Source organism: Streptopelia decaocto (genome assembly GCF_964273445.1).
Source record: "Streptopelia decaocto genome assembly, chromosome: 2".
NCBI classification, from domain to species: domain Eukaryota; kingdom Metazoa; phylum Chordata; class Aves; order Columbiformes; family Columbidae; genus Streptopelia; species Streptopelia decaocto.
Genome location: NC_138655.1, coordinates 5,816,934 through 5,836,901, shown reverse-complemented (window position 1 = coordinate 5,836,901; position 19,968 = coordinate 5,816,934). Strand labels below are relative to the sequence as shown.

Below are 19,968 nucleotides of genomic sequence, written 5' to 3'. Positions count from 1 at the left end.
AACCTTTCATATATGTGAAGACTCTTCTTACTCCTCCCTTCATGTACTTCTTTTCCAGACTAAACAACCTCTGTCCACTTCATGCTGAATACAGGTCAAGTTTTTTCTTAGTATTTTGATTTTTCTGTTCCTGTCAGAAAACACTGTGTATCCAAAACTGGACCCAGTCTTCAAGCTGAAGCCTTACCAATACCAGCAAAACAGAATAGATACCTTCTGTGACTTACATCCAACACTTGCCTGTTTTGAACATCTCACAGCAGAGACTCATATTCAGATTACAATCTATTTTATCAGCATGATGCTGCACTACTTGCATCTAGTCAGTTCACACCATTTTTCTATATGTGCATTTGATGTCTCTTCTGCAACGTAATACTTCACATTCATCTTTACTGAATTTCATCATATTGATTTCAGACCACTGCTCCAATTGGTCAAAATAACTTTGTATTCTGCTCCTGCCCTCCAAAGTGCTAGCCACTCCTCTCACAATTAATATGTGTACTCTCTGTTCTGTCAGCCACGTCATTAATGGGAACATTGAATAGTACCAACCACAACACAGACCCTTGTAAGACTGCACATGTTATGCCCATCCAGTTTGACAGAAAACTACTGATAAATATCCTCTCGTGAAATTATCTGATGGCAGATTTAGCAGGGGGCAACTGGGTTTGTATTTTCTGCCCTATTTGCAGCCACCTGCACACTGTATGTGCTTTTCACACACGTAGTAAGTGCAGCCACCTCCAGCCCACAGTGTGTGTACATCCAGACCTTGCACCCACCTGTGGCAATTTAACCCAGTCTATGTTTTTTCTACTGTAATTATGATGCTGTTATAATGCTACGTACATAATAAATGTCAAGATCTACTGCTCCTCCACTATCAGCTACACCTGCTCCTCTACTGAAAAAACAGCAACCCACAGAAGTCCAACGCAAGTTACTCAAGAGAAAAATGTGTTTCTTCCAGCTTGTCCCTTGTTATCCCCTCGGTATTTTCATTCTGAATATTTAACAGCTTGGTCAAATATCTTTCTGAGTATCAAATTTGGGTTGACTGAGCATTAAGTTCCCATGTTCTCTCCTGTCCCTTTTTTAAAGATAGGCAGCATGTTTGTTTTTCCTTGCAACAGCCACGGGTAGAGCTGTTCAAACAGCAGCCATAAAAAACTGGTGAGGCTGCTGACAGTGAACAGTTGCTGCTTAGAGAAGAGGTTTGATTCTTATCTAGGTATTCAGCTGGAGACAAAATTGTGGGAGGCACTGATAATCCCTCAGGGAAGCAGGAACCTTCAGCAAAAAAAAAGGACAAGATAAACTTACATAGATCCCAAGCAAGATCCAAGACAAACTTCAAACAGCCTGTGTGTGTACAGAACCATTAGATATAAGGCAGGAGGAGACTAGTCCATACCTTGCCGCAGGGCAGGACAATATTCATGGGTCATTCTTGACAGATGCTTGTCTGTCCTGTTAGTCAAGACCAAGCAAAGAAGATCCCACACCCTCCCCAGGCAACGTATTTCAGTGTTTCACTAGTATCATTGCTAGAAAGATTTTTTTGCTCTGTGTCCACTCTTAACACTCCCTTGCTGTTGTTTAACAGCTTTTCTTATTCACTGTGCCACACTCAAGTTCTTTAGAAACAGAGCATAGTTTTGATCAGATTTGAAAAGCTCCCTCACGCTGGATTATTTTCAACTTGCAGTCAGGTTTCAACTGGTCATCCAAAGCAGGAAAAAATGTTTAAGGACCAGCAACTTCCATTGTGATAGCGATCACTAGATTCTCAGAGCTAAGCTTCCTTCCCATGCATCTACCTTTTCAGTACTGCCAGCCTTTACTGTGGCCCATCTTGAGGAAAGAAAAACCTCTTGAAACCTTTAAAAAAGAAATTTATATCGCACCAAAATGCCAGCAGCTGACCTGCCTATATCATAAGGACACTGACTTCAAACGTCAGGCAATGTAGTAAGACTGGGGCTTCATGAAAAATTATCTCTGGTGCCTGTCCAACAAGTCAAACCAGAGCTGAATGCAACCCATACAGATTAAGATATCACAAGCATAGGAGTGGTACGAAGGCTTCTAAATGAAAATATAATTAGGGGTGGATATTTGGGAAGAAAACAAAATTGAAGCCATTCTGAATCACATCTAGTGCTTCTCAAACATTAAAATAAACCTCTTGGATGTGCAGTACATTCATGAACTGACTTGTAACACTGCTAATTTGCCTCTGTTGGCCTACATTAGTAGGTATCAGCTTATGTTGTTTCCTCTGACTGGCAGACTGCACTCATTAAGTAAAACACATTGCTACTAAAGCCCTAATTGTTTTGAAAAGTGCCCTTTAAATAACAGGCCTTTTACTGCTAGGCAGGATGAGTTTTAAGAGCAAATCATGAGCTTAAGCCTTTCCTGCCAAAAGACTGGATGATCATTTATTTGTTTGTCAGACAAAAATACCAGAAAAGAACGCAAAAGCTGAAAGGGCATCAGTACAGACTGAACATTACCATTTCCTCCCTCTTCTTGGGATGTTCATTCCCATGTGAAACACCAAAGGAGGGGAGAAACTCTGAAAGAGAGGGTTTGAGAAGATCATTGAATTCTTAATATATCAGTTAAAAGATGAGCTGAAGAATTCAGGTCAAATCACTGGGATTTCCAGGTGCTTCTGATGGCACGGATCCAGTGTGACTGTTTAAACTATCAGTTGCCCAGAATTAGCTTTATCTCATTTCTAACACACGTAAGTAATAGTGCAAAACAGGCTGCAATAGTAAATCATATTTGGTGTCCAGGAGCAAACAAACAATAGATCAGGGACTTTTATGGAGGATGCAGCAGAGTGATGGTGGGTAGATCCTTTCAAATACTGGGAGACAATCTCACTCCCCAAACAGTCCCCAGACTTCCACATCTCAAAATATGTTTTTTTCCTCTTTGGTAGTCTAGGGCAATCCAGATTTTTCATGACAGCCCTGTAACAATCTTGAATAATGCTGAAAGGGCATCTTTCAACTGTTTCCAGTCCTCAGCAGGAAATACTATGTGCTTTATCTTGTAAGGAACTATTCTAAAACTCCTGGTCTACCTCTGGAAGCACAAGAAGTTCCCAGAGGCCAGAAAAACAGTGGGGGAGCATTGAGGCTTCAAGATGCCTGTGCAGGTATGAGGTGTTTCTCTAATGCAAAACTGTACTGTTCAATCATGTTTATTTCATGAACAATTTTCAGACATTCCAGACTCAGTAACCTCATGAAGTTCAACAAGGCCAAATGCAAGGTCCTTGCACATGGGTCAGGGCAATCCCAAGCACAAATAGGGGCTGGGCAGAGAATGGATTGAGAGTAACACTGAGGAGAAGGACTTGAAGGTGTTGGTTGATGAGAAGTTTAAGATGACCCAGCAACGTGCGCTGGCAGCCCAGAAAGCCAACTGTATCCTGAGCTGCATCAAAAGAAGCATGACCAGCAGGTCGAGAGAAGTGATTCTGCCCTTCTACTCTGCTCATGTGAGACCCCAACTGCAGTGCTGCGTCCGGCTCTGGGGGCCCCAACATAAGAAGGACATGGACCTGTTGGAGCAAGTCCAGAGAGGGCCAGGAAGATGGTCAGAGGTCTAGAGCACCTCTCCTATGAGGACAGGCTGAGAGAGTTGGCGTTGTTCAGCCTGGAGAAGAGAAGGCTCTAGGGAGACCTTAGAGCAGCTTTCCCGTACCTAAAGGGGACCTACAAGAAAGCTAGAGGGGGGCTTTTTACAAGGACATGTAGTGATAGGACAAGGAATAATGGATTTAAGCTGAAAGAGGGGAGATTTAGATCAGATACAAGGAAGAAATTCTTCACCATGAGGGTAGTGAGACACTGGAACAGGCTGCCCAGAGAAGCTGTGGATGCCCCACACCTGGAAGTGTTCAAAGTCAGGTTGGATGAGGTTTTGAGCAACCTGGTCTAGTGGATGGTGTCCCTGCCCATGGCAGGGTTGGAACTCGATGATCTTTAAGGTCCCTTCCAATCCAAACCATTCTAAGATTCTATTATAACACAGTGTGCATGCAGGGCCTTATGGTCAGGGTTTCATGCCCTTTCTGCTGCTGGAGTTCATTTAATTGGAGGTCTCCTAGCTTCTAGAGCAAAGTTAACATAAGTACCAAACTGCAGATTTTTGAAATTTTTAGTGGCAATAACATTATTTTCCCTGAATGAAATCAGAACTGCTTCACCATACAGCCCAAACAGTTAACAGCTAACAGTTGGACTTGATGATCCTAAAGATCTGTTCCAACCTAAATGATGCCGTGATTGTATTAATCTAACAGCAACTGTTCCTTAGTTCAAGTAACGGAGACCTAAACCTTTGAAACAAGGGTTATTTGACACCTTTTCCTGCTGCATCTGGTCCTGAAAAGTTCCAGATTGTTGTGAAATACAGCAAAGTGACAACTCAAAACTCTGTGTGGTCACAGGTTCGTAACAATGGTTGATTTCTGATACAGTTCCCATAGCAATGGTCTGTGATGGTTTAAACATAGGAGGAGGACATCCTCCCTAGAGGACATCAAAAGAAAAGAGGGTGGATGAAATAAAATATTCCATCTGCACCCGCAACACTTCTATAATGAGATAATGGCAGCACACATTGGAAATTGCTGACAGAGCCAATTGTCTTGGGAGTAGATCTCTTTTACTTCTACCTTCCCTTCAATATGTCAAGAATATCCCTAAATTGGGAGTCTACGAACATTTCCTTGTAGCTAATCTTCTGTACAATTAGAGAGAGCTGCTGCACGTTTCATTCACCAATCTGTGCACTAAAGCTCTGTGAAATTTTCTCGTCTGATAAGGCTCATGCAGCTGGCAAAGGGAGCGATCCTCTTCTGCCACGGGAGAGCGAGGAGACAATAAACCTCCCATCAGATGCCTTTTAACCTCACTACTTGCCTGCTTTTCCCTGGAGCTCTTCTCTCTTACTGGTCCAGGGAATTGAAAGGACAATGTAGTCTATTCCCTCCTAATCACCCTAATAAGCAACAAATACATCAGTCCTTAATAGAGATAGTCTTTCCCTGACATGCTCTAATCACCTCCATAATGACAGCAGTTAAAAAGGATAATGAAACCTCTAACCAACCGATGACTGCAGAAGTATTTTGTGGCAATTGGCCAGATATTAAAAAAAAAAAAATGGTTACTTAACTCCTAAAAAAAAACCTTAGGAATTCTTCCCCAAAAACTGAAAAGTGTGCAATACACTTTAAAATTAAAAAAAAAAATAAAATAAAAATAAAAAAGAAACAAAAAAGGCATGTCAGTGGATCAGAAGAGGCTGGATCAGAAGAGGCTGTTAACTGTCTGGCAGTAATGAAAGGAAGGAAAATTTAAAAAAAAAAACACCATAAAAAAATAAATTAAATATAAAGCATCATCGTTCATCCTTAAGATTTCACTTTGCTCAAAGTTTAAAGTATGCAGTAAGCATGTAGTTCAGCCTTTCACTTTCAATTAAAAAAATAAAAATCAGTATAAATGCCAAAGTCAATATACGCTTTAACTCCACAAGCTCTGTTTGCTTCATTATTTAAAAACCAAAAATCTGTAAAGTGCTATTACAAATATTTTCCAGGAGTTGGTTTGCTATAGAATATAGCTCCTTGCATTGTAGGACTCATGTCAAATAATGGCCTGATTCAAAACTACCGTTACTCAAAATATTATCTCCATTATTTACAACAGACTTTAGATCAGGCCTTAATTTCTGTTGGGTTTTTTTTCCCTAATATTCCCTGATCCATACACCTTCTCACTTAAGTCCAAGAAACTAACAATATCAATGTTAGTTGTAGCTCATCAAGTCACAGACTTGTGGTAGGGAACAGGTAACCAGCGGAAAGGACTCTATGCATACATTTTAACTTGAAGACAGTGGATTCCATGGACTATAATCCTTAGAAGGTGACAATTTCAAATTAATTTGAGTCACAGCAATCTACCTATGTGAAATTTCGGAAGTAGTCCATGGCTTCACCCAAAAATATCCACAAGCCAAAAAGAGGTGAATAGGTCTTCTACACAGAGCAAACATCTGTTGCAAGTCTACAGTAACCTCTTAGTTCAACTCAGAGGCAGTGAGGACTCTTACCTGATTAGTTCTGCATCACCAGCAAACGTCCTTGCTAGCATCTGTTACCAGGGAAAGGGCTATTTCATGTGGCCTTTATCCAGATCCAGTCAAGGATTTCTAGCAAAAATCCATAGAAACCGTATACCTAAAAATCCTAAAGAGCCTTTGATAGAAGACCCATAGTAATAATCCAGAATTGTGCATGCTCCTTCTTGCAATAAAGCTCCAGGTTCTGCTGTTATTGCATGTCAGAAGACCTAAGTTGCAGGAGTTTTCTAATATCACCTTGAATTCATTATGGATCTCTGCCTTTGGTTCATCTTCACTGTTTAATCTGGCTATAAACTAATGGCATGTGGTCTGAAAGAGAGAGAAGTGAGCTGTTTGGCAATTAGAAATAGTTCCCAACCTGAATCTTCAGAAAGTCATTTTACTTTCTTGTCTCTAAATTGATGATAATTTTTACACAGAGGTGTTGTTGAAGATGAATCACCTAATGTCAGTACAGCATTCTGAATATAAAGTGCTGTGTAACTCCACCTCGAAGCCACAAGCATGGCTTTCAGGATCTATGAAGGAATATGCTCTGGCACTGAAGGAACTCAGGACCTCAGCTCAGATTGCCTTCAAGGGGAGACAACAGCACTCTGGTCCTCGCTTTGTGCCAGATCAGCATCGTCTGTTTGAAAGCCCATGGTGTCCACAAGCCAAGCTCTTCCATTAATCAGTTTTCCTTTAGATCAAGCTTTACAGTTCTGATGCTGTTCCCAGAGAAATCGAGGGGGTTTTTACTCTTTTTAGCGGAAGCAGGCATGAGCCCATAGCTAACATTTAAACTTCTACACTTAGAACACCTCCCAGTTCTGCTCTGTAAATTTCTGCTTGCCGTCCTCATATTAGCAGGATCATTTTCTTCTTCAGCTAACTTCTCTCCCAAAAGAATCACTGACACCTCTAACTTCTAGCCTTCCCTGTGGACAAACAGATATTTCTGTGCTGACACTATCAGAGCTCAAGATGTGGAAAAAGGAAGATTCAGAAAATCACAGAACATACGGCTGATAAGGCTTCAAGAGATCAGCCAGTCCACCTTGCTCCCCAAAGGCAAAAGCAGCTATAACTTAACCATTCCTGACAAATTTTTGTCTAAACTCTTTTTAAAACATTCCACATTCCACATTCTCCTTAGGCAATCTCTTCCAGCATGCAACCAGCCCAACAGCTGGAGTTTTCTCATCTAAAGCTCACTTGCTTCAGTTAAAAAAAGAAGTTACAAATAGTTAGAAGGAAATCAAGGCGCACTCAAACTGCAAGACACTGATTTCTCAAGCTTGGTTACACTAAAGAAATCTGCTGAGTGGCTGGAGTCTTCTCTATGCTTCCCCAAAACTGCTTTCAGACTCTTGCTGGATATTGCATTTGCGCTGCCAGTAAGCCATACAGTGAGAAGTTGCTGTTCAGCATCAGTCTGAGCTGTACTTTTGTCTTGCTTATCAGTGATTATTTAAAAGCTTTTGCTAATGTGCCTCTGGCAGGAATGTGAGGTATCATTGCAAAACCAGTTTTCAGGAACTCAGTAACTGTTTCTATGAATATGTGAGTAAAGCAGCCACAAAGTCCCCTCTATGTTAGCAGAATGCTGTTTTGTCTGGGTTTTTTTAATCTCCACGAGACAAAGAATATAGTGTGACAAGATCTTGCAGAATATTTTCATTATGCAGGGGAACAAAATGCTACACACAGTTCATCTTCATGGGGCTCACTGAAGCTGACCTCCTCCTTGCCTGGGAGATACCACCAGCAGATATTACAAGTCCTGGTCATCCAGCACTCTCCACTGAAGATTCAGATGATGTGAATGAATAGATCCTTAATTTCAGCGCATCTAAAAGAACTCATACCACCAAAAAATCTTGTCCTCTATTTTCACATGAGTTTATTAATCACAGACTGGCTATAACCTACTCTATGCTTGTTTGTTTTTTTTTTATATGAGATAAGACCTTCATGGTCCTGGCAAGCCATGAATGCAGCAGTTAATAGACCAAAGCATTGGTATCTTTATTCTCTATCTTTCCCTTTTCATGTCTTGTTTTCTTCCTTTCTTTTCTTTTATTTGCAAACTGTCCATCTGCCATGATACCCTACTCAAAGCTTTTCAATGGACTGCTTCTAAATACTACCATCCATCAAAACCCAAGAGTAGACTCAAAACACCAGAGGCTGATCTGAAAGAAAGAGCAATACTAACAAAATAATTTACACATGAAAACAATTACATCTTTTTCTAACCCACATTAGAGACATCTCAACACTGCCAGTTTCGTATTTTTATACCCATTTTATAGAAGGGTAAAGTGATGCAGAGTAAGGATATGGAGACTTTGCTGCTATCCCGAAATGGATATATGCATTTGTTGGCTTAGTTCATTAATGTAGGTTCAAATTCCCTGTCAGGCCAACATCTGCCAGAAGCATGCAATCTCCACATCTGGATGCAGACAGTTCCTGAATTTTTAACTACTCAATAGCCAAACAGCTGGTGGATATTCCATTCACCATTACAGGTATTGCACCGCATTCTTGAAAAATATTTTGTCCGTGTTCACCAGGATAGTTCAGTCACTGCTTGTAGATTTGAAAGTTAAAGGCCTAAAAACTAGAAAAAGAGACTAGCTATTCACTGTGCACACTGTCTCAATTTTGGTCCCCTTGCAGTCACTTCTCAGGAAAAAAAATAAATAAATAAAAATTCTCAATCTGTTTGTTGTTTCAGTTCATTTTAGGGTGACATAAACAGCTTTCAGTTCTTTACATTCTGCAGAAGCCTCCAGAAATATTCAGTGTTTACTAGAGCTTGGTGGTGTTAAATCAAGTATGACTATCACCCTTTAAGGCCTAAATGATGGAGTGATATCCATACCAATAACACATTTTGACAGTGTTGACACCTGCTTACATAGATGCAGCTTACTCACTAGTCTAAACCTGTAGAAAAGGGCATTAAAACTTAGTAGGAATCCTAGGAATTACATTTTGTTTTCAAAAGTTGGTGGTTTTATTCATCATATCCAGCCTCTTGATGAACTCTGCAGTGTATTCTACAGTGTATCTCATAAAAGAAATGTAGCTGGATTGAGAACTCGATTAAATCGCTCTCTGCCATCATTTTGGCTATGTAACTGGAAATAGATAGAAAATTATACCAGCTAACTCTGAAGTGAGAAAAATCCTGAAGTAAACTCAGCAACTGGTGAGAGCCAAGAACAGATTAGTTCTTTTTGATCACTTAAAAAACTTTCACAGAATTCAAACATGACCAAAACTTCGTGAAAGCAGGATATTTTTATTCTGCTAATGGGTTTTAGGAGCAGAGTCACCGAATGTTGTAGCACCTGCTGTTATTTTGTTGTTGTTGGGTCAGTTAAAAATAAATAAATAAATAAATAAATAAAATAAAAATAACATTGCACCTGAGGAAATGAAAAAAATGTTGTCTCACAGGTGAAAAAAAGAGTTTGCATTGACTTGATCAGCCCTCTCTTCTTTGTTTAGTGCTCAGCTTCACAAGCGAGCAACAACCCCCTCCCACCCCAAATGCCATCAGTTAGAGGAAATGGGAGAGTTGACCCAATCTCAGCGCTTTGCCGGTCACAGGAGGTTTTCGGTTTCTCATCCTCCTGTCCCAAAAGGTTTCAAAGGACGTTTTTACAATAAGCAACAAGCCGCGGAGGTTGCGGGACAGGGCGGGGGTGGGGAAAGGACAGAGCCAGCAGCGGGGAGGTGGGAGCTGCCCGTTCAGCACCGCGGGAGCTGTCCGTTCAGCACCACGGGATCATCCCGTTCAGCACCACTGGGACCTGTCCCTTCAGTACCACGGGAGCTGTCCCTTCAGCACCACGGGAGCTGTTCCTTCATCACCACCGTCCTCCCCACCCGGAGCCCCCCGGTAGCGCCGCGGAACCAGCCCCAGCCCTGCGGAACCGTCCCCCGCCAGGCTACCGATCGCTGCTGGCTCATGGTCCATCGCCAGCGATAAACGGCTGCAATTAAATTAAAGCCACAGCAGTTCGAATCAACACGGTGAAGAGGTAATCGCTTCAGACGCGTCGCTAGCACAGCAGTATCAAGGGGAACAATTAAGTTAGACATAAATTAGTCTGCCATCATATGCATATTGCTGGACTTTGTGGACCGCTGATTCCTGTCGCGCTTCTCTGAAGAGAAGTTCTGTTGAGACAGTTGTATCACTCTAGATTAGGCAGCAAAGGATTTTATGCACTCTGTTTTCAAAATCAGCCTGTGATGGTTAGTTAGATGCACTTTTGCAGGAGTACCTACTGACTACAGCACATTCACTAATGCGTACACCACTGCATGTGCGTCTTGGAGTCTGTCTGGAAGGTGTCAAAGGAAGAAGGAAATATGTGTGACAGCATATACACAGTCAAATGAAAAATAAGAACCACCATAAAAGGTTAATAAGAACATTTTAGATCACTGCCTTGTGCAAGAAACATAAAGAAATTTTCTCTTATTTTCCTTAAAACTTAAACACAGAAAGGCATTTTTCCCCCTCTGTGAACCAAATTATTTTGGGATATTAAAGAAAAACCTTCCATACTCACTTTTACAGGCTATCAGTAGATCAGATAACACCACAAATCTACTTTAGTACTGAAGAGATGACACACAAAATAGAAGTGCATTTGGCAAGATCCAGACAGTAACTATTAATAAACTTTTGAAAGACGGATCACATCTCCTCCTGGAGCAGAGTTTCCCAGATGAACAATCATTTGTTCTTCTGCACCATTCTTTATTATCACTCTTCCTCCCAGTGGTTCCCTATTGCTATACACATTTTAAATTTGAACAATTCTGACATCCCAAAGCACCTCTGCCTACAAAAATGCATGCTATCCTCTGCACGCTGATGTGCTCCGAGATTCCTAAACAAATCCCAGCTCTTTGCAGGAGAAAATGCTAAAGCTTCCCAAGCAAGTTGCACTTGTTTCCAGGTAAAATACGATCAAAACAGCAAACTACTGTAAAGCTCTTTCTACCTGTCACTGACTGAGTTTAAGAAGGCAGAAAGTATTGCAACCACCTCTCAGGCAGGAGTATAGGGCACCATGCATTCACAGGTGTGTGCACAGAAGCCTTATTGTAATCCAGAGGAGGACAACAGCCCCGTATTTATTCACTTAGCACAAATACATTATAAGACACAGATCGAGGAAGAGAAAATCGACAACCAAAGGAGAAAGGAGAGTTCTGACATCATAATGAACAGCAGGAAACCTCAGTCATTAGCCAAAGTTGCATTCTACTTTACATTCTATAGCCTATTCATATATGCATTTTACAGATATAAGTCTAGTAACAGAGGACAAAAAAAGTTATTATGCCCTAAAAATCTCATCTTTGTAAGGAAAACAGGCTTTATACTGTCAGATGGTCATTCAAAGGAAATCTTTTACTCCCCCAGCTTCAATGCAGTCAAATACAAACATGAATAAACACTGCTCAAAGGGCAGTGGACAGCTGAAAACTGTCCCTGTCTTCAGGTGGCGATGTGCAAATTTCTTGTAACAAGCCCTAACCTGTAAAAAGATCGGGTCCTGCTGTATTAATAAGAGAGATAGTTTTTCATGTCCTGTTCAATATAACGCACTATCGAACAGCCACTGAGCTAGACAGGTCTTTTCAGATCTCCCCAGATGTTAGGGGGGTAACATCTACAAGTGCTGGGAGAGGAACGTTACCAACTGCCTCAGTAAATCCGTCTGATTGAATACAAACCCAGGAAGAACAAACTTGCTCATCAAGCCAAAACCAGAGTTGTGGCACAGTTCTGCATGCACTTGTGGTGTTTATTTTTAAACAGGGGAAGCGACTTTAGGCGAAACACTGCGCTTTAGCTGCGGGAAGCAGAGAAGTACAAGATGACAGCCTGTGGCTGTGTCCACTGACTGTCCCTTGACCGTCCTGAGAAATGGCATGTCTGGGAAGCTGGGCAGCATGGATGTGACAGCAGGCATCATTCTGCCCATCGGACCATGTGCCCACAGAGAGGAGACACAGACTGTGACCTGTTGGCACATCAGACACTCCGGCTGCAATAAAAACTTCAGGAACGCATTGAGAATGCCAAGGAGAGGCTCAGTGTCAAGACCACAGCTGTGGGAGCCCCCAACACAGCCTTTGCCAACACCAAAACAAAGTTTGTGAAAGCAGGGCCACGCTTGGCCACACCAAGCTCTTCCGCAGCTGGTCCAGTTTCCATGCCCTCATTGTTTTCTTCCTCATTCAACTGCTTTTTGCCTAAGTTTTCCCCATATCTCTTAAGCAAAGGTGCAAGGAGAAGCATGGCAACAGGGCCTCATGCTTCCTGAGGAGAACCCCAGGAGAGAGTGACCCTCCACCTTGCCACCCAAGCCACAGCTCGGTGGCACCCACCTTGCCAGTGTCAACCCCACTACCAGGCCAGCTCCACTCCTCTCCAGAACCACCCAGGGGACACAGGCTCCATCTCCAGGGGAAGAGATGCGGGACACCAACAAGTCCAACAAGTGCCCTGTGAAGAGTGATGACTTACATAACACAGGAGGGAAGCCAAAAAACTCATCCAGCACTTAACCCTTTGCATGCTACGCCCCCCCTGCCCCTCCCAAACAGGGGGGGTCTTGCCCCAGCCCTGGTCCTGGCTCCAGAGGGCCTCCCCGAAGCGAGACACTCACCGATGGTCGTGATGACCGTGATCGCAAAGTAGAAGGAGCCGGCGAATTTCCACTGCACGCCGGCCCGGTGCGGCTCGGACTGCATGATCACCAACTCCAGCTGCCGGTAGTCCTCGCTGGTGATGTTGTACTTTCCTTTCAGCCGGATCTCCTCGGCTTTGAGTTTCTCCTCCTCCCGCATCTCGTTGTCGGACTCCAGGGCATCAAAGACGGCAGCCCCGACCAGCAGGTAGGTGAACGTGCAGATGATGAGGGACAGGGTCCGCACGTTCTGCCTCTTCATGGCCGCCAGCAAGGGGCGAGTGAGGGGACCATGTCCCCCCCTGGCCGCCCGGGGATCCGACAGGCCGCAGCAGCCGCAGCAGGGGGGCAGCTGCCGGGGGGGCTGGCGGCGCCCGCCGCCGCCGCTGCCGCTGCTCCGGGGCAGCTTGTGCTGCGGCGGCGGCCGCTCTCCGCCCGCCTGCTCGGGCTCCTGGGAGGAGGAGAGACACAGGAGGCTGCTGGAGCGCCGGGACCAGGTGCCCTGGAGCCGGGAAACTCTGCGCAGGACCTGCCCAAACCAAGCCGTCCCAGTGCGCAGGGCCATCCAGGGCACCCCCGCTCCTCCCCAGCACCGAGGCCAGGGGCAGGGGGTCCCCGCCGCGGGAAGGGGGCGCTGGGCGGCGCCCCGCCGAAGGCCCGGCGGACCCGGCCCGGAGTCCTGCGGCGGGCGGGTCCCCCCGCGAAGTTGGCGCGGCGCCGCGGGGAAGGGTCCCCCGCAGCCCGGGCGGGGCGCGGCAAGGAGGCGGAGGCCGCCGCCGTCCCAAGTTTCTTCAGGCGGCGCGGCGGGGCCGGGGGGGGACGGGCGGCGGCAGCGCGCCCATCCGCGGGGAGCCGCGCAGGGGGCGAGGGGCGGAGGGCACCCGGGCTCCGGCCGTTGGGGGCGGCCCACGGGGGCCAGGCCCGCCCCGGCCCCGGCTGCCTGAGGGAGCGCCGGCCGGGAGGGTCGGGACGGGCTGGGCGCTTTATTCCTTCCGCCGCGGTGCGAGGCGGGCGGCGGGGAGCCGGGCTGCTGCAGGTGGCCGCGGTGCGGGCAGCGGAGCGGCGTCCGGCGCGGTGAGGGCGGCGGCGGCGGTGTCAGGCGGCGGGCGGGGAGTTGGGGGCAGCATCCCCGGGCGCGGCGGGCAGCGCGGCCGCTCCGGCGGGAGGCGGGGGCGCCGGGCCGCCGGCGTGGCCCTGGCGGCGGGGAGCCAGCGCCGAGCGGGAGGAGCGGCGCGGAGCCGCCCCGGCCGGCGGGCGGGGGAGGCGGGAGGGCAGCGAGGAGGCGCCGGGAGCGGCGGAGCACCTGCCCGGGGCAGCGGCGGGGCGGGACGGCGGCGGGCGCTGCCTCCGGGCTCGGGCTGCAGGGAGGAGCGGAAAAAATCCGGCGGCTTCCCCGGCGAAGAGAGCGGCCCGGGAGCGCGGGGAGGGGGCTCGGCCCCAGTCGGACACAAAGCCAGAGATGAGGAGAAAAATTAAAAAAAAAAAAAAGAAAAAGGAAAAAAAAAAAAGCGCTACTTTCACGGCTGCTTCCCCGGCGCTCGGGGCTGGGGCTGCTTTATTTAGGATGATTTTAGAACAAAGCCGTTAAGAAAAAGAGCAACCGTCCTCCTCCTCCTCCTCCTCCTTCTCCCAAGCTCTTGACATCATCTCGGGGAAAATCGAGCCCGCGCCCCTCAGCCATCGCCCGCGCGTGTGTGTGAGCGGGTGTGTGTGTGTGTGTGCGTGTCCGCTCCGCCGCTGGCACGGGAGGCGGGGGCTCGCCCCGGCCCGCCGCGGGGAGCGGGTTAACCCCCTCGGCGCTGTCACGGAGAAGCCGCGGGGCTCTCCCGGCGCGGCTCTTCCCCCGGGCTTGGCCACGCCCCGGCCGCCGAGCGGGGCCGGGCGGTGGCGGCGGAGCGGGTCCGCAGCGCTTCCTCGGGGACAGCCCGGAGCGGGTAACGGCCGGGACAGGCGGTCTCTCCTCACCCCCTCGGGCCCGCCCGCGCCGAAGGATCTGCCGCGTCTCCCCGCGCTGGGAGCAGGAGAGGGACGGAGGAAGCGGCAGCGCGGCGCTCGACCGGGGGACAGCGGCACCGCGGCCGCACGCTGAGGTCTGCAACACACACCGCTCCGGTCCCTTCCAACCCGAACCTGTGATTCTATGAGATACAGCCCTACAGCTCCACGCAGTACAGTTACACACAAACGGACCCGCACACCGCAGCTGCATACATTGCAGTTCCATGCACAGCCCCGTACACCGCATCTCCACGCATAGTGCTGCCCTACACACCACAGCCCCACACACAGTTCTGAGCACACCGTCCCTTACACCCCGCAGTTCCACACACACAGAGCCACACACACACACAACACAGCTCTGTTCACACAGCCCCCCCACACACACACCCTAGCCACAATTCTCCTATACACAGCTCCACAAACACAGGCCCCCAAAAACAGCTGCATGCACCACAGCCCCCCCACCCAGTCCCCAGTCAGCCCCACCACAGCATCACAGAATCACAGAATGTCAGGGATTGGAAGGGACCTCGAAAGCTCATCCAGTGCAATCCCCCTGCCGAGCAGGAACACCCAGATGAGGTTACACAGGAAGGTGTCCAGGCGGGTTGGAATGTCTGCACAGAAGGAGACTCCACAACCTCCCTGGGCAGCCTGGGCCAGGCTCTGACACCCTCACTGGGAAGAAGTTTCTTCTCATATTTAAATGGAACCTCCTGTGCTCCAGTTTGAAACCATTGTCCTATCATTGGTTGTCACCGAGAAGAGCCTGGCTCCATCCTTGTGATGCTCACCCTTTCATATTTATAAACGTTAATGAGGTCACCCCTCACTCTCCTCTTCTCCAAGCTCCAGAGCCCCAGCTCCCTCAGCCTTTCCTCACACAGGAGATGCTCCACTCCCTTCAGCATTTTTGTGGCTCTGCACTGGACTCTCTCAAACAGTTCCCTGTCCATCATGCACACGAAAGCCTCCCCCAAAACACACACCCCCATACAAACTGTGCAACCACACCACAGCCCCCCGCACACCCCAGCCCTCCACACCAGCGCCATCTGACCCACACCACACGGCCCCTTCCCCAACTGCAGCACAACCTCCCCAAGCACAGGCACACACATAGATCCTCACACACAACATAGACACAGAGTGCATGTTCCCAGTGGCTCAGAGGAACCAGCTCTGCTCCACATCACCCAGCCTCATGACCCCTGAGCCACCACATTGCTGGGGGGGGCTGCAAACCCCACGGCTGCCCTGGTTCCACTGTGAACCTGGGGCTTCAGGCCAGGGCCCCTCTTGCCCAGCTCCTCCAGGCACACCTCTCTCCTACTTCACCATCAGCTATTCAGCAGCAGGTGCCACCTTGGAAGCTTAGCACTGCTTTAGTGTGTTCTGTGAGACAAGGGTCCACCTTGCCCATGGTAACTGTAGGCCTCCTCCTGCGTTACAGGTGGGATTTTCAACCTTACTCAGTGAAGACTGAGCTGCTTCTGAGTTCTCTGAGCCTCAGGTGATGTTCCCTCTTTTAGGTCCTTCCCAAATCCTAGGACCACAGGGCTCGTGACTGTCATTCTCTGTCCCTAAAAGCAACTCCCATCTGTCTCCTCACTACACATTGTCTAAGGCCTTTGGATGCCTTTCCTGAGGTACAAGGGGACAATGGGAACCCAGTGCCTTCTGAATGGATCAAATGTGCAGATTGAGAAGGCAATCTCTGAGACTGAAGCCCTCTGAAAGGAGCACCTCAAGCTGAGCAGACAAAACAGGTCACAAAGCCCTCCATGAAACTCTTGGCTGCAGGGAGGAGGAAGAATTAATTTCATTAATTCAGCAAAGAAGATTTCACCCAGGGCAAATTTGGCATCACATCACCTGAGCATTACCAGAATCATTACAGCACAGGTGGAGCAGGAAGGTCTTGCCTTGTATACAACAGCAACAGGGGGAAAGAGGGGAAAGAATGAGAAAAGAGGAAGTATCTGGTTTCGATCAGCTCCTTAAAAATAGAAGTCTGATTACCGTTGCCCATTTCTGATTCCCCAAGGGAGAGCAGGAGAAGAAGAAGGATCTATAAATAGTTTGCGACACAGAAAATCCTATAGCAAAGTTGCTGGGAAAGATCAATAGCATGATTCAAGGAGGGCTCCAAATTACATCTCAGGGGAGGGAGGTGCTGAACGGCATTGATAAATGAGTTGCAAATGCTGTGTGTGTTGTGTGTATCTAATTAACAGAGGGTGACTGGGATCAATAGCAACCAAGGAGCTGGTCTAAAAATAGTGCTCAGGCAGGGATTGCAACCTGCGGGCAACAGCTTGGATGGAAATGTCCCCTGGAGTAATTAACCTTTAGCTGGAAAGTGGTGGTTAGCGTTAGAAACTGTCTGCCTCTCTGAGGACCAGTCTTTGCTCATCCAGACTCACCAGCAGAAGTCCATATTTGCACTACAGAGAAAACAACATCTGAAAGAAACGTCCTTCAACCCTCCCATCTCCAACAGGCAAACTTCAGGGAGAGAAGGATTGATGTTGGACAGGATGATCAATGCTCGCAGGGTCTGAGCTGGCATCACCCAAGTGAGAGGCAGAGATTCATACACCCAGAAACAGTAAGTTTGTTGTCAGCCTGAGTGCAGGATCAGGCCCCAGGGGTGCACAACATGTCTGAAAGAGAAGGAAGCTGTGAAGATGAAGAATCTAGAAAATTTCTTTCTGTAAAGCTGGTGTGGAAAAGATTGGAGTGGTAAGGGATGAGTGAAGAGCTTTTCCCTTTTCAATATAGGTGGAAGTGGCTAGAAAGATATTTCCTGGCCGAAAATTTTCTGGGGAAAAGTGACTGACTGTGGGGACCTGGACAGTTGTAAACAGACCTACTAAAGGAACAAACCTTGGTTAGTCACCAAAAGGAAGGTTAACTTGAAATGTCAACACGTTCCTCTTGGTTTAGTCTAACTTGAAGGAGAGCAAGGAGGTTGGAAGGTAGCCCTGAGCTGTGTGGTGGTTGCCCTGGCTGCTGCCAGCTGTGCTAACCCAGCGTTTCACCTAGTCCCTCTGCAAGAAGCCAATGGGAGTTAGAAGTCTACCACCATGGCAAGAGTCTGTGGGTGCTGTTGTATTATAGTATCTCTCCTGTTTTACTTTGAGTTTACTCTGGAATGAAGGAGGAGCTACCAGGAAGGGCAACTGGCTTCTGAGTTGCTTTTGTGGATGTCTCCACTCGCTCCTGTTGACCTGTCAGAGATGGTCTTTGAGAGAAATCTAATGTCTCCCTCTCTGCAAGAAGGGGCTGAGAGCTGCCAATCCATCTTCCAGATGAACCACAGGAGTCACAACAAACCAGATAAGGAAAAGAAAAACCAAACCACAAAAATAACCAAAAACCATGATCAAAACTGCAAAGAAAAAGATCTAACCTGTCTATTTTTCTACACATGTTATCGAGAAATCATTTTCTTGAAACAGTGGCATGAAGATGATCAGAACAGCAGTTCTGGTTCAGGGCCAAGGTCCATTTAGCCCCTAAGTCTCTTCTACAGAGGCTGTAGCAGACATTGTGGGAGAAATGAAAACAGAACGAGTATATGTGATTCATTTTCACTTCCTTAAACACCCTCCTAACCTCAGACTATTTTAATTTAGGGGATTTTCTGAGTCTCGGTTGGTTGCTTTATTTAGTGATCCATGATGGATCTTTTTCTCAAGCATTTGTCCTTTCTCTTCCTAAGTCCAGCTAAAATTTTTTGCATCCTCAGCAAAAATTCTCATCTGCCCTTAAGGAGAACTTCAACACATCTGTTATTCTGAGCAGGAAATAACTCCCTTTTCTCTGTTCAGACCAGGCTTCCTTCAATGGTCCCCAGCCCCTGTACTGGAAGAGGGAGCAAACTGTGCAATTTCTCCATGCCACTCATGGTTGGTAGAGACTTTGAAGTTCAAGAAAGTAACACCACTTTTAGCCACTGTCCTCCCATGCAGGGACATGATGTGACAGCTCTGTGTGGCTTCCCCATCTGCCTGCCACAGCAATAAGAGCAAGAGGCTTGGTGTGTACTGGTGAGCAAGGCAGAGGTGTAGCCCTGGCTCACTTTGCCCCATGAAGGGTCTCCAGCCCCTTGGGGGATTTCTTTGAAATACTGCAATAAAAGTTTGGTGGGAGGCATTGTGGTCTCCAAGGCTGCATGCCCTAAGGAAGCAGGAGATATATATTGACACCTGATGGGCATTGAAATATTCTGTGTATGTTCTTTTGAGTGACAATTGGCAATTATTCCTGGAAGGTGGTCACACGCAAGGCGTGGTTGTTGCCATGCTGTTTACATGAGAGAAGTGCTTCAGTTCTGTAGCAATTCCAACAACTGATGAGATCAGGGATGCATAAGAAAAACATGGTGATTTCAGTGATTAAGAATAGCTCACTACAGGTCCCCCATAAAAATTCTCCCCTGCAAGTTTAAAGAACTAATTCACAAAATGTCCTGACCACGAATGAAGACTGTCCACCATAATGTAGCTGCAGCACCGAGGTAAACATTGCAGTTTTAACAACTGGGAAGTGCCTTGGTTTAAAAATGTAATGCCAGACTCAAAGCCTGTCATAGCAATATCTATCGTCTCTGGTGGCCTTTGGATCAGGCTCTTATCAGAATTGCAAAGATTGGCACAGCAAGTATTAAGAGACTGCATTGTAAGGAGCTCAACTTCCCTTTAGCTTCACAAGCTCTCTCCACATCCTTTGCTTCCGCCAGCTTTGTGCATTTGCACAGTCACCGAAGCGTTTGTGGACCACAGACTTATTTGGCCTCCTGCGAGAGGAAGACGAGCTGGGGTTACTGGATGAATACACCTGTGTCCTTAGAGCAGTAGCTCAGGAAAATGATGGAGGAGGGAACCTTCCCTGTGCAGTTCTTGCTTTATTCTTTGTACCTTTTTCCCATTGATGTTCAAAGGAGGGCAGCCTCTATTGGATATGCTTAGGCGGGTCTCAAGTGATTCAATAGCATTCCCTTCCTCGAGCAGTGTTTGTGCAGAAGAAGGTAGAACAGGGGACTGGTGCTTTAATTCTT

General features: G+C 47.1%; 1 protein-coding gene across 1 annotated transcript in view; it reads right to left on the bottom strand.

Moving 5' to 3' along the window:
• The window catches only part of KCNK9 (potassium two pore domain channel subfamily K member 9), a gene marked incomplete at both ends in the record, with an annotated part of 86,635 nt that extends 73,168 nt beyond the window's left edge, over window positions 1–13,467 (bottom strand). Inside the window, one exon of the mRNA XM_082045531.1 lies at window positions 12,882–13,467. Coding sequence (XP_081901657.1) covers window positions 12,882–13,467 — 586 coding nt within the window. The remainder of the gene's footprint in view (window positions 1–12,881) is intronic.
• Between the last annotated feature and the right edge of the window lie 6,501 nt (window positions 13,468–19,968).